We start from the raw sequence: 14,682 nt of genomic DNA on the forward strand, positions 1-14,682 counted from the left end.
TTACACTGAGTTCATCCCAAACTTTGAGGAAGCTTTTTTTTTTAAGTATACATTAAAATACATAAACATTTTTGTGCATATTTCTCCTAATAATTGCATTTTTTTGTATTCATTTTTGCCTAATATAAACTTTTTACAAACAGTTTTCCTAATACAATGCACTTTAACTTTATTTTGTCTAATGTACACATTTTGTATGCATTTTTGATTGGAGAACTCCATTGTAAAATTTGGAGAAGTGCGAATTTCGAAGGATGACAGAGTTTTGGTACGCATACGGGTTTGAAAGCGCAAAATGAGGTAAGTTCACATTACAACATGATCTAAACAAATTTCTCCCTCATCCCTATCTTTGATCCTGGCCATATGTGGGAGGGGCTTGAAGCAAATGAGTATAAACCAGGACACATGATCCTGCTGGGGAATTTAGCCCCACCATTCCCACCCTTTGCTCTGGGCCCATTGTGTCTTGACAGGGGAACTAAACCCCTACCCTTTTGGAGACCTGGCAGGATGAGTTTTTTTTTCATCCTCCAGCTTTTTTTTTCTCTCTCTTGAAGAGGAAGAAATGCTGTGATTTGAAAGCTAGTCCGCTTCAGCACTTTCTACATCTTATATGAAATATATTGTCCCCCCCCTCCGACACGGCTGTTATGCCTTTCACAGTTGTTCAATATGCAGCAATGATGTGGGTGCTGCCTTTCCCATCACTACATTTCCATGCTAGGAAAAGCTTCGCTGGCAAAATGTCTGCATGTCTGGCAGAGGAGCACTACTAGGAAGAATTTTTTTTGGCAAGTTTACACACAGCAGAATTTTGCACATGGGAAAGATAAATAAATATATTACATGGGGCAGAACACTTTATTGATAAGCAGAGCTTTGCAGCAGAAGCCTTATTCGGATGTTTAAATCCAGAGAACACCAACACACACTTGGAGAATTGGGATTGTGATAGCAGGATCCACCCCACACCCCAGCTTCCAGGTGTTAACTGGAACGTGCACAGGTTTGGATCAATGACGGAAGTCGGAGGTGGGTGCTGCCGCCATGATCCTGATCTCTCCTCCATGCATGGACTCTCCCTGGACTAAACATCCGAACAGGGCTATCATTCAGCTGGGCCTGATTTTCTGCTTGCTGAATTTTGGAGCGATGAGTATAAAACCATATTAAAAGAGAGCCACTTAGGCCGTCCTCCTCAGTGCTGAGAGAAGTGGCAGAAAGGAGTTAATAGTGCTGAGGAAGGAAAAACACCACCACCGCCACCGCTACAAAAGGCAGTTAGCTCAGACAGTTGCTGCAAAAACCATGTTCATCCATGCAGGGATGGAGGGTACCCCAAGCGAGAACTAGGAAGATGCAGAGGATATCCTAAGAGCAGCACATGCTCCTGTCCGCCTAGTGGAGCAACTTTGTTCCTATGAGAAGCATCTTGTTTCATGCCATGCACTGATTGCTACTTCCTGCTTTTCTCTCTCGTCACTCCTGGAATTAAGAGCATGCCTGGGCAGGAAGAGGTTAACAGATCCTGGGCCCACAGTGACAGCAGAAGTCATGAAAGGTGATTGCGGGGTGGAGGCCCCAGTATAGCCTCAAGAATTCCCCCACATGGGGCTAAGGGGCTTAGGCCACATCCGCTCATAAAGGCTCAGTGAGCCAAGCGTAGGGGTCATTCTGTCACTGGGTTCAACTCCTCTTTTATCGCCGTCCGGTTGTCTGTTGTTTCAGTTCCAGCAACTGTTCCAAAGGCAGAAGGAAAAGGGGAGGAAGGAAGGAAGGAAGGAAGGAAGGAAGGAAGGGGAGGGGAAGCAGAAAGAAAGAAAGCAGGAATTAGTAGTCAGGCAGTGAAAGAGCATGCAAGAGGCAGCGAATAACCTTATTAAGGAGTCATTAATAATGATGCACAGCCTCAGTTCACTAAGCATTGAGGGCAGGCATAGATTGTTACTGCAATCAGAATCACAGAATGATCCAGACAAAATAAATCTCACCCATTTGAGTTCGTATTCACAATCCAGCAAGCGAGATCCATTTGTGGGAAAAGGCATCCACGTGTCCAGCCAATGCGGATGCCAGCCGTCCCTCCGAACGCACATCTGCCCTGCAATGCTCACCTGGGCTCCACTGGATTGACTGGATGCATCTTTTGATGTAGAGGGAGATGCCCATTCCCCAAAGGCAGGCCCAAGAGGTGTTGCAGGCAACACAGCTGGATCTGGGACCATAAATGCTTATGGCCATTTGCCTGCTTAAGCTGGAGTGGCAAGGAAGTGGATGCATACAGAGATGGGTTTGGGCTGAAATAGTTGCTCAACTGCTTCAGTATTTGCACATTTACGTGAGGCAGCAGTCAAAAACAGGCAGGCAGAAAATATGGCAGGAGAGCAATGTATCGGTCTCTTTTTGTGAGATCTTCTAAAAGCGAAGCAGAGCTCGAACTGGTTTTTTGGGATGTGGGCTGGACGTGCCATGGCATTGGCTCGGCCATTTGATTCTGATCTTGGGGTGGAGCGCTAATAATTTCTGATTTTTTGCCTACCGAGGTGCCAAAATGAGTGAGGTTTGCACTATTTACCATCTAGTGCTGGTTTTACTGTATTTTATTTTGTATTTGTAATTTTAGAGTTATGATTTCAATGGTGTTGATGTGTTGTATTGTTTTTATATGGGCTGTTAGCCATCCTGGTCTCCTTGTGAGGAAGGGCAGGATATAAAAAGAAAAACAAACACATAAATATTGTGTCATGGATTGAGGGTATCAGTTTTTATCAGTTCAGGCTGATATCCCAGCGGTGACCTTTTCTGGACAGAGATAGCCTGGTGACAGTTATCCACAGCCTGGTAAACTCCGGTTGGATTACTGGTTGAATTACTGTAATGTGATGTAGCTGGTGATACCACTGAAGACTCAGAAACTTCAGTTAGAAGTTAGAGCTGGTCGATATGACCATGGGACTGGTCGATATGACCACGTGACGCCACTGCTTTATCAGCTGCACTGGCTTCCAGTCCGTTTCTGAGCCCAGTTCAAAGCATTGGTGCTGAATGGCTTGGGGCTAGAATATCTAAAGGAAATCTCCTCCCATATGTAACTGCAAGAGCCCTTAGGTCATCTCTGAAGGCCCTCCACTGGGAGCCCACAGTGAAAGAAGTCAGGCAGGTGGCAAGAAGAGAGATGGCCTTTTCCATTGTGGCGCCCGGCTTATAGAATGCCTTCCCCAAGAGGTTCGCCTGTATCTACATAGTTATCTTTTTGGTGCCACGCCTTTCTTTTCTCCCAGGGATTGTAGATTTAAGGTTTTATGGCTGTTTTATATTTTTTGCTGTGTTGTTTGTTCTTTTGTATCATATTTTATTCTTTTAGTTTTATGTAATCTGCAATAACATTTGTTATTCGGCAGATTAAAAAGAAAAGAAAATACATGCCAGGGTTATGTGTTCATTGGCGATGATGACACCAGGCAGGTGCAGAGAAGAACTTCAGGGGGCCGGTGAAGTCTTAGAAGCCTCGGGGAAATGGATCCAGATTTGCTGGGATTAGCGGATCAGAGTTCAGTGCCCTGTGAAGCTTCTGACCTCTTCTCAGGCGTTGCAAAAGCACAACACGTTACAAAAAGTGGTACATCTGCAAATCTCCTAGCGCTGCAAACCTGTATGATGTTACTTTGATTTCAATGAGGTTAAGTCTGGCAAAGGTGGGAGAGTAGCACAGCACAGTTTAGTTTTTCCTGGTGCAGCATTTTAAAAATGTGCATTGCGTGCAGCCTTAAATGTTGCTAATGGTCTCACTGGCTCAGTGGGTAATCAGGTGAATGATCAAATGCATCTTTAATAGCCTGCCCACTGGAAGATCTTAAGAACCAACCCAAACACGCAGGCAGGCAGGCAGGCAGGCAGGCAGGCATTTGGGATAGTCTTCATGGGACTGTGCTACCTGTAGAATGCCTGTGGAGGATTGTGTGTTTGAAAGCATCCCATATCAATCTCTCTTTGACAAAGCTAACATGCCAGAGGAGGTGTATCAGCTTTCCAGGAGTTTTGAGGCAGGGCACTTTCAATTATTTATTTCATTTACTTATTACATTTACATCCCACCTTTATTCTGTTGTGGAACTCAAGGTGGCTACATGTGGTTCCCAGCTGGTCTCCCCTGCAGGCACTGACCAGACCCAGATCTGCTTAGCTTCAGCAAGGTGGCTGCCTGATGTACCTTCAGACTATACCCTGGAACAAACTTTCAAACAAGCTATCTGGCCTCCACTGTGCATTTTAGAGGTTGTATAGTCCCAGCAGAGGAACACCTCGGTTCATTTAAGCCAGCTGTTCGGAAAGGATGAAAAAGGATCTTACTTTTGCAGGTAGGGACCTTGTTGCTCCACATCCCATCCTTCATGCACTCGATCTGGAACGTTTCACTCTCCACTTCATCCTGCATATAGGAATTCCAATGGAAGAGAGGAATGTCGCAGAACAGCTGGCAACCGATGGGCAACATCTGCCCTGCGATGCCCTCTTTTTCATACTTCTGGAGGGCATACCCCAAGATGCCTCCGGGAAGCTCACAGGGCTAGAAGGCAATAGCCATTATTGGTCTGCCCCCAGCAACTGGTATTCAGACATGAGCCCTGGTGAGCCATGTGACTCAGGTGGTGGGCGGAGAGGGTGATGGATTGCGCCCCCATCTGCCACCCATAGGGCTGCCCGCGGCTTCTGCCCCCACCGCAACCATGCCTCCCCGAGCTGCCTGCCTGCCGGTTGACCAGCATGGAGTGCCACCATTTTGTTTTTAATTGAAAACAGTATTTGCTGCTATAGGAAAGTGTCTGGTGGTGCTACGATAAGGCTGCCTGGAGTGCGTCTCGCCCCATGCCTCTCGCTCTGAGGGAAGGGCCTTTCCTCAGAGTGAGGCATTGTGGGTGAGATGTTTCCAGAAATCACAAGATTACCCATGCTAAAATAAACATACCAAGGCGAGTGGGCTGGGTGGCGGAGAAGGTACAGCAGGGTACCTCTGAACATGGGGGCTCCATTTTAAGTGACAACAGACCTGTGCTCAGTGAATCTGTCGAATCCTTCCTTAGAATCATCTAGGCCCGTGCAAGCGCTGGACCTTCCCGAATCCAGCCCAAGCCGACAGCTCATTTTGAGTCAGTATTGACTGAAGGCACCGCTACCAGACCCTCATCCTGGTTCCCAAGAAGCTCCGACCCAGCGAGCTGTATACCTTGAGGACATTGTATCCCGTCTTGCAGCTGATGACCGCCTGGTCCTTGAAGGTGTACGTTGCCTGGGAGGGCTCAATTTTGCCGTTGAGCGGAGGCTCCAGGAGAGGGCAGGGGTCCCCTGTTTTGGAGAGTGTGGACAAGGAGAGAGAGGAAGGAGGGGGGGAAATCCTGATTAAAGAGCAAGCATCGCTGAAGTAGCGCTGGAATTCCCAGACAAGTGAGGCCAAGTGACAGCCCCGCCCCACGTGGAGCTCCCTTCCAAGTAGTTACGTATTGATTTGATTTATATCCTGCTTTTCCACCAGAAAACGGCACTCGAGATGGCTAACAATAATAAGACCAAGACTGAAACAAAAACCTGTTTGGAACAGTCAGAGAAACAAATAAATTAAAGGCACAATGGAAAGCACAACAATAAAAGGAGTAATCAGCACCTGACCGATTTAACCCACCTTTCCAGAATAGGCCAGCTTACCTGCCAAAGGCCTGCTTGAATAAAAGCATCCTTGCCTGCCAGTAGAAGGAACATAGAAAGGGGTCCAAACTATCCTCCCTTGGCAGAGAGCTCCAGAACTGGGGACTGGCCCCCAAGAAGGACCTCCCTCACACCCCACCAAATGAGCCTCTGTTAGTGGTGGGCCCAAGAGAAGATCTTAAAATCCAGGCAGGCTCGTACGGGAGAAGGTGGGCCTTCAGGCAGCTTGGCTCCAAGTCATACAGGGCTTTATAGGTCCTGTAAAGGACCTTTGTAGGTATTATGTGTTTTCTGCACATAGCACAATCACATGTTCTCACGTTGCCTCAGTTGCCACCTGAATGTGGCATTTAAACCCCTTTAAAAAGGATTGTATGTGAAGACAGCAGGCAGAGAATATGAAGGTTCTCTCTGTGAACGGCCCATTCCACATGCAAGTCATTGTTTGATGTTGGAGTCCTCACCAGATGAGCATGTGTGTGTGAGTTAATGCCAGCTAAAATCCCAGATGTGACTGAGATCTCTGAGTAAGAGTTCCTCCAGTGGTTGTCATGGGTGGGGCTTCAGAGCTCCTTGCACCTCCTCATGAGTATGGCTGAGAGCCAATAAACTGAAGCTAAATCCTGACAAGATGAAAGCTCTGTGGATTGGTGGTTCCTGAGTCCGGGAACTGGGTAAGTGAACTGTCCTGGATGGGGTTGCACTCCCCCTGAAGGAGCAGGTGTGTAGCTTGGGAGGACTCCTGCCACTGGAGTCCCAGGTGGACTCTGTAGCCCGGAATCCTTGGGGCCAGCTTCGGCTGATCCGCCAGCTACAGCTTTTCCTGGACAGGGGTAACTAGCCACAGTAGTGCACGCACTGGTAACTTCCCAATTAGACTTCTGCAATGCGCTTAATGTGGGGCTGCCCTTGAAGACAACTCAGAAGTTGCAGCTAGTGCAAATGCAGCAGCTAGACTGCTAGTGCTGACCAGAACATCTTGCAAAGATCACATAACACCAGTTTTAAAGGAATTGCACTGGCTGCCAATATGCTTCCAGTTGGAATTCAAGGTACTGGTGATGACATTTAAATCCCTAAGCAGCTTGGGACCTTGGTATTTGAGGGAGCGCCTCCCTCTATATATGCCTGCTCAAGGACTGAGATCCGTTGGGGGAGCCCTCCTCTGTGTCCCACCAGTGCGAGACATACACTATGGTGGGATGTGGGAAAGGGCCTTCTCTGCTGTGGCCCTCTAGTTGTGGAATGCCCTCCCCTTGGAGGCCTGATCGGCGCAGACATTAGTTTCATTTCGGCGCCAAGTTAAAACATGGCTTTTCACCAAAGCCTTTGAGGGCTAACTGAATTCATTCATTCATTCATTCATTCCATTTCATTTCATTTCATTTCATTTCATTTCTATACCGCCCAATAGCCGAAGCTCTCTGTAAAGGACCTATTCCCTAAAATTCCCTAAAGTTGCACGCTGTTTTAACTGTTTCATTGTTTTATATTTTTAAATTGGTATTAGCTTGCTTAATGGTTTAATATGTTTTTAGCTGTTTAAAATATTTATTATTTTATACTGTTTAAATTGATTTTATCTGTATGCCGCCCTGAGATCTTAATAGGGTGGGATACAAATGTTTTCAATAAATAAATAAAATAATAAAGGAAATGAGTAGCCCAATAAATAAATAAATAAATAAATAAATAAAATGAGTAGCCCAAGAAGACTAAATTCTGCCAACCAAGCAGAAGTATTCAAAACTGCTCCATTTGCATTCTTTATAGAGATTGCAGAATTGAGCCTTACTCTGTGCAGAATCTGAGTTATTTTGGGCCAGAAGTTAAATTCTATTTTTAAAGGCAGGGGGCCCAGAGGTCTCATATCACACGTATCTGGTTGGCATCACTATCAAAAGATCTACCCGGTTTATACGAAGCTGGGTTTTGTAACTGGGTTATCTTATACCCAGGGCTAGCCCTTCCAGAGTGGCAACCTGGGCAACCACCTCAGGTGCCACGGTTCTAGGGCTGCCGGCCTCAGCTGTGCCCATCTCTTGGGGAGAGAGAGCTGCCATCTGTTCTTGGGAGGAAGCGCACAGAGCTGGCTGGGTTTGCTACCCCCTGACAGCCAGGAGCCACGACAGGGACTCGGACCTCCCACAATGATGTCTCAATCAGTTTTTGCTCACTGAATGGGCAATTGCAGCCTTCCCCAACCTGGTGACCCTCCATACCTTTTGGACTGCAACTCCCAGAATGCCTGACCATTGGCCATACTGGCTAGGGTTGATGGGAAATGAAGTCCCAAACCTCTGCAGGGCACCAGATTGGGCTGTTCAGCAGGCAGTATGTCTTGGCTGGGATGGGGTTCGGAGGTGGCAACGATATTTTAATTCACCTAGATGAGCAAGCAGCCAGACCGTCTGAATTGAGCTCGGACACCTTCTTCAGTGGATTTTTGCATGGCTTAAGTGCATCTAGACCTTGCAAGGGAGGTGGCGGTGCTGCAGACTAGATGTGGTTGGTTCTGCCTCTGGTGGTGCCTTGGCTCCGCCTCGGATGACCTTCCCTCCGCCCAACCAGCCATGGTGGGCACCAGTCATCGCTGACATGGGACTTCATTTTGAGTGAGCCAACTTAGGGCTGCACTTTTAGGGCTGAAGTCAAACTGTTGGGGCTTGAAAAGATGTATTTCATCATATGCTCTTCCTTTGGCAAAACTGGGGCTGCTGCTTGTACCAGGGGCTCCGCTTTGCACTTGTGTCAAGAGATGGGCAGCGGAGGCTGGTGGCTCTGAGTTTGGTGGGGCTGTGAATTCATTTTGGGTTTCAGTCAGAACTCTAAAGACGCTATCCAAGGTGCTGAGCCATAGCCCCCAAATAGGTCCAGCACCTTGGATAGCTCCTTTAGAGTTCTGACTGGTTCTGACTGAGTCCCAGAATGGATTGACAGCCCCACTGAAATTGGAGCACCGGTCTCCAGTGGTGATGGGGTCTCGGTGACGGGCACACTGTCCCCAGGCTCCCTGGAGCGGGATGACGCTCTGCTCTCCCCAACCAAACAGGAAGCAGCTTTGGGGGGTGGAGGGGCAGGATTTGATCTGGGCAGACTCCATCTGGTCCTCCTGTTTGGGAGTTAAGGGGAGGCGGCTGTCCTAGACCTGACCATTGTCTCCTCAGCTTGCCTGGCCCTGCCCGACCTCACAGCATGAACTGCACTTCTGCAGATCTGTAGCTCCACAAAATGTATCACAAGCCCGCAGGAACAATGGAGGAGCATCATGGCAGGGAGAGAGTTACCGATTGCCGTGTAAGTCAGCTTCCATCCTCCATTTTCTCCAGAGTTATCACTGTGGAACAGGATTTGGATGCTGTTGGTCCGGGTCTCGATACGTCCTGGAGATCTTTCTCCACAAAAAGGCCCAAACTCCTTAAGCCCAGCTTTGATCTGTCAGGAAGGACAACCAAAGAATGAACAGAGAAAAGGCACCATTGTCGATGGAGCAGCCATCTCCAACCTGGTTGGGAAAGGCTGATGTAGGGAGGTTTTGTTTGCAAACTGCAGCATTAAAAGGCAATGAAGAGTTGAAATTGCCTGCAAAATGCTATTTTGGCAGGTTTATTTATTTATTTCATTTCTATGCTGCCCAATAGCTGAAACTCTCTGGGCAGTTTTCAGGTCTCTATGGGAGGAATACTGGGGGGTTCAAAAATCTTAAGTAGAGGACCTCCACTGATACCCCAGGGTATGGTCTGAAAACACATGATACAGAAAACAGTGCCCATATGGGAGTCAGTGCCCAGGTGGGAGACTGCTATGTTCCTCGAAACAACAAGGAGTTTTGTACCCAGAAACAACAAAGAGTTCTGTGTCACCATGAAGACTAACACATTTATTCTGGAGCAATCTTTCCTGGACATTGTCCAGTTCATCAGATGTACATCAGATGTACCCAGCTCTGTGGTGGAAGAAAGGTGGGCTAGAAATGTACACACTAACTAACTAACTAACTAACTAACTAACTAACTAACTAACTGTTTTACGATATGTTTTACTGTGTGCTTTTCGGTTTTAATTTTTGTGAACTGCCCAGAGAGCTTTGGCTATTGGGCAGTATAGAAATGAAATAACTAACTAACCAACTAGCTAGCCAGCTAGCTAAATTAATCATGTTGATCGGAGGAGGGTGCAAGAAGGGAGGACCTGAGACCCCACTGGCTCAGTCAAGGGATACAACAGGAATGTTTAAGGGACGTCTGTTTGTTCCATGACCATTGTCCATGCTTCCTTAGGAAGGGTTGCTTGGTACTCAGGGAACCATCATTGTTCGTGAGAGTGATCCACCATATCAAAAGCAAGCCCCCCACCCGCCGCTACCCAACAGATAATCTGCTATCTCAGGTTGGTAAAACACACAGTGGGTGGCTTGTCAAGAATCTAACAGGTGATAAGCCATGAAGTGGGCAATGCTCAGCTTGCTAGGTCACGTTGTTCAGGGTTCTCTTGACATAAGAGGTCAAGGACCATTGTCTTATGATCTGTGGCTATTTGAAGCTTATACTGAGTCTGAACAGCAATCCCCCATGTGCAGCACGATCCACTCTGACTGACACGACTCTCTGCGGTGTAGGGTGGCCATGTGTCATCTTTTACAGAGGGCAGTCCTCTCTTTGAAGGGCTGTCGGATGACAATCCTCTATTTCCAGGCATCCTCGATTTGAATATGTCCAAGTTCAGTTTAAAGATAAAATCCAAGCTAAGTCCTACTTAGAGTAGACCCACCGGCATGAATGGGACGAACTGAAGTCCCATCTATTCCAATGGCTCTGCTCTAAGTAGGACTTATGCCAGATTTTATATTTTTATCCAATGAACCATAAGAAGGGAGAACAGCAGGGTACTTGTCACTGAGCATCGACGGCTGGCACTGAGCTGGTCAGCATCTTCCCCACCACGATGAGGTGTATTACTATTGGGAATTATAGTAACTATTTCTGAATGTACATATATAAATATAAATCAGCATACTCCATTTTTGTGCAACTCTGTGCTCTCTTTTGTCCACTTTTTTGGCAATGCATGTCCTCTTTTTTGGTGATGTGTAACTGGCCCCCCAACTGAGCTGTTTTCCTGCCTTGCTATGCGAGATCCTTTTTATTGGAAATGCTGGGGATTGAAGCTGGGAGTGATCGTCTGGCTGCAAAATATGCATACGCCACCATAAGGTCTCCCTGCTGTAGCTGAGCTCTGCAACTCCCATTTCCTAAACTGTGTTCAACCTGGATTGAAATTTGGCCCATGCGATAATATGCCCCACCCAAAATGGCCACCACGATAGATTATTGTGATATGGCAGACACGTTGAATGAGGCAGCCATCAAATTGACATAGGCAATGCAGGAATGGTGGCTAATCTAAAACATTTATTTTTGGCCTTGTTGCCACTACTGGGTAAATGGATATGCTGGAAAAGGGTGTTTGAAATTCCTGAGTATTCTTACAACCTTAATACCTAGGGGGAAGGGGATGAGATTTCTCCCTATCCTACCAGCTCCTGTCCCCATGGAACATGGGCAAGATCCACCTTCTGCGCTCACCTTTATGTAGTCGTATGGACAGGTGACCTCTGGATGGTCTTCAATGTCAAAGTTGTCTTCGAACTGCAGGCTAATGAAGAAGCCCTCTTCCAACTCAATGCGGTACAAACAATCAGAGCTCTTGGGGTAGGAGTTGGGGAAGTCTGGGCTGCTGATCGCCCCATTTCTCTGAACAAAGAGGTTGTCGCTGCATTCCACTGCAACAAACACAAAGCAGGGGATGTAGAGCAGTCTGGCTATATTGTGGGTTCAAACCCCTGCATGGCCTTGAGCCAGTCACTCTAACACCACAGGGTTGTTTTAAGGATATGGGTGAGATAAATCCATACATGAAGAGTAGGATACCAGCATGATCAATCAGTTAAAAGCTAAAAACAATTTACCTTAAAACACCTGCAAACTGAATATCGTGTTTCTTCAGGTATTTACTCTGCCTCACCTCCTAATGTGTTTCTCCAACAGACATGTAGCCTACAGGGCTCTGGATAGGGGTGAATGCTCCTTCCTTGTTCTCCTTGACCTCTCAGAGGCTTTTGATACCGTTGACCATGGTGTCCTCCTGGACCGCCTGGAGGGGTTGGGCATTGGAGACACCGTATTGCGGTGGTTCCGGTCCTTCCTCTCCGGCAGGTACCAGAGGGTAGCATTGGGACAGGAGGTTTTGGACCCATGGTCGCTCACTTGTGGGGTGCCATAGGGTTCCATCCTCTCCTCGATGCCATTTAACATCTATGTGAAGCCGCTGGGGGCTATCATCAGGAGGTTTGGGGTGTGGTGTCATCAATATGCGGATGACACGCAGCTCTACCTCTCGTTCAAATCTTCACCAAGGTTGGCCATAGAATCCCTGTCCAAATGTCTGGAGACGGTGAGTGGCTGGATGGGGAGGGATAAGCTGAAGCTGAACCGTGTCAAGACCGGGGTACTTTTGGTGGGAGACAAGAGGAGGTTGGGGGATGTTGACCTGGTGTTGAATGGGGTACGGCTACCCTTGAAAGACCAGGTCTGTAGCCTGGGGGTCATTTTGGACTCCCAGCTGCCCATGGAGGCTCAGGTGTCAGCCGTGAGCCGGACAGTGCTGTACCAACTCCATCTGATACGGCGGCTGTGCCCCTTCCTTCCCGACCATCTGCTCCCATCAGTAGTACATGCCCTGGTCTCCTCTCGTCTAGACTACTGTAATGCTCTCTACGTGGAGTTACCCTTGAAGACGGTTTGGAAGCTGCAGCTGGTACAGAACGTGGTGACTCATCTGATTAAAGGCAGCCGCTGGCATGATCATATCACTCCATTGCTGAAGGAGTTGCACTGGTTACCAGTTGTTTTCCGGGCCAAATTCAAGGTGTTGGTTTTGACCTTTAAAACCCTATATGGTTCTGGCCCAGCCTATCTCAAGGAGCACCTCCAGCAGCACCAGACAGGCTGCTTAACAAGATCAGACTCGGTTGGCCTCCTCTCTGTTCCACCAGCCAGGACAGCTAGATTGGTGGGACGAGGGAGAGGGCCTTTCCTGTGATGGCCCCCACTCTGTGGAACTCCCTCCCTAGGGAACTCCGCCATGCCCCCTCTTTAATGAGCTTCTGCCACACATTAAAAACGTGGTTGTTCAGGCAGGCTTTTGGTGTGGGTTAGGGCATTTTTAGAAATATGATGTTTTCATGTAAAATTTTATTGTTTTAAAACTGTTTGTATTACATCGCCCACAGTGGCCGGGTGACCGGCCAGATGGGCGATTAATAAACAAACAAACAAACAAATAAACAAACAAATAAATAAATAAATAAAGCCTGCCAACATTTGCACAGCAGGGGGAAGCAAAAGAAAGGCCTATGCCTCCATTGCTGACCTTTGCTTTGCAGGCAGAAGGTCTCAGGTTTAATCCCCTGCATCTCCTCTTGGGTACCAGGGCGACTGCAGAACTTGCAATAATAGCAGACTAGATGGACCCGTGGACTGACTCCATATGTGGCCACTTTGTATGTGTCCTGTCCAGGGGAGGGCCCATCGCCCACTGGCAGAGCACAAGCAAAAGGTCCCAGGTTCTCAAGTAAGAACCTGCAAAGGCAGCATGGGGGCATAGGAAGACGTTGCACCAAGGAGACAGGATACATTGAAATAGTAGCAGTAAGTGATGAATGTCGATCTCCAGCCCCTCCCAGCCTGGTGCCCTTCAGGTGTTTTGGGCTACGTCTCCCATCAGCTCCACCCAGCATGGCCAATGGTCAGGAAGGATGGGAGTTTCGGTACAGAACATCTGGAGGGCACCAGGTTGGGGAAATCTGGTCCATCGGTTTTATCACCCCAACCACCAGTTCTTATAGATGGATATCTACTGGATAGAAGATGACAACCAAATGCCCCTGAAGATGGCTGAAGCTAGGTGGGTGGGGGGAAAGGGAGGCGACTGGCATGCTATCAAACTATCTACTGTTTAAATCTCTTTTAACCTGTCAAGTCTACCACCGGGCTGTAGCTCAGTGCTAGGGTGCCTGCTTTGCCTGCAGTGGGTCCCAGGTTCAATCCCCAGCATCTCCATTTAGGGCTAGGAAGGAATCCTGCCTGAAACCCTGGACAGCCATTGCTGCCAGTCAGTGTCGGCAATATTGAGCTAGACGAACCAAGGGCCTGCATTCCTTGTGATCCTCCAGCCATGCATGTTGGTCCACCAGGTGTTGAACAAGCCCCTGTCTCACAGTCCCAGGCATGCAGCAAAACCAGTTTGCTTCTCTAGCCCTCCGGGGGCCTCCTTCAGCTTGCCAGGTCATGAGTTGCACATGCCTGCTCTAGCAGCTCAGGAAGAGGCGGACAGATTGAACCTGAGGCTTTCGATGGTGACGCAAGTGTGGCAGCGGCACCACTGGGAGCTTCTGAGCCACCATCCCCAGTGCATGCGTGCGTGGTGACTTGGGTGATACCTTTGCAAGTCCTGTTGTCAGAGTGGAGGATGTAGCCGAACCTGCAGGAGCAGTAGTAGCCGCCGATGTAGTTGTGGCAGTGGTGGTCGCAAGCCAGCTCCTCGTCGCTTTTCTCCAGGCACTCGTCGATGTCTGTGATGGAACCGGAGAGACCAACGGGCTTGTGAACTGGCGGCTCAGATGGAGACCCTGCCCCATAGGCTGCATCCCGGTCACGGGCCAGAGGTTCCCCATGCCTGTTGTAAACTGAACTCTCAGCCCCTGTCCCATTTTGACCTAGCGCCCATCACATGTGCTGTTGCTTTTGTAATCTCACGGCTTGACTAATGCAACAGGCTTTATTGGGGGCTGCCCAAAAATTTGGAAGGAGCCTGGGGAAGGAGGACCAGCCAGCAGCTGCACCGGGTGATCCTGAGCCTGAGCCTGCTTCTGCCCCCGCCCACAGGTACTTAAGGCGGGGCTGCCAGAGGCAGCGCCTC

At 48.3% G+C, this 14,682-nt stretch overlaps 1 protein-coding gene across 1 annotated transcript in view; it reads right to left on the minus strand.

Moving 5' to 3' along the window:
- Window positions 1–14,682, minus strand: part of MASP1 (MBL associated serine protease 1) — a 110,971-nt gene that overhangs the window by 38,514 nt on the left and 57,775 nt on the right. The window contains exons 4-8 of the mRNA XM_084847790.1: window positions 14,204–14,335; window positions 11,289–11,485; window positions 8,991–9,138; window positions 5,228–5,346; window positions 4,354–4,432 (exon numbers count right to left, since the gene is read on the minus strand). Of these exons, the coding sequence (XP_084703916.1) occupies window positions 4,354–4,432; window positions 5,228–5,346; window positions 8,991–9,138; window positions 11,289–11,485; window positions 14,204–14,335 (675 nt within the window). The remainder of the gene's footprint in view (window positions 1–4,353; window positions 4,433–5,227; window positions 5,347–8,990; window positions 9,139–11,288; window positions 11,486–14,203; window positions 14,336–14,682) is intronic.

Source organism: Heloderma suspectum, chromosome 3, assembly GCF_057233095.1.
Source record: "Heloderma suspectum isolate Gila_16-S chromosome 3, 16-S_ref, whole genome shotgun sequence".
Taxonomy (NCBI): Eukaryota; Metazoa; Chordata; class Lepidosauria; order Squamata; family Helodermatidae; genus Heloderma; species Heloderma suspectum.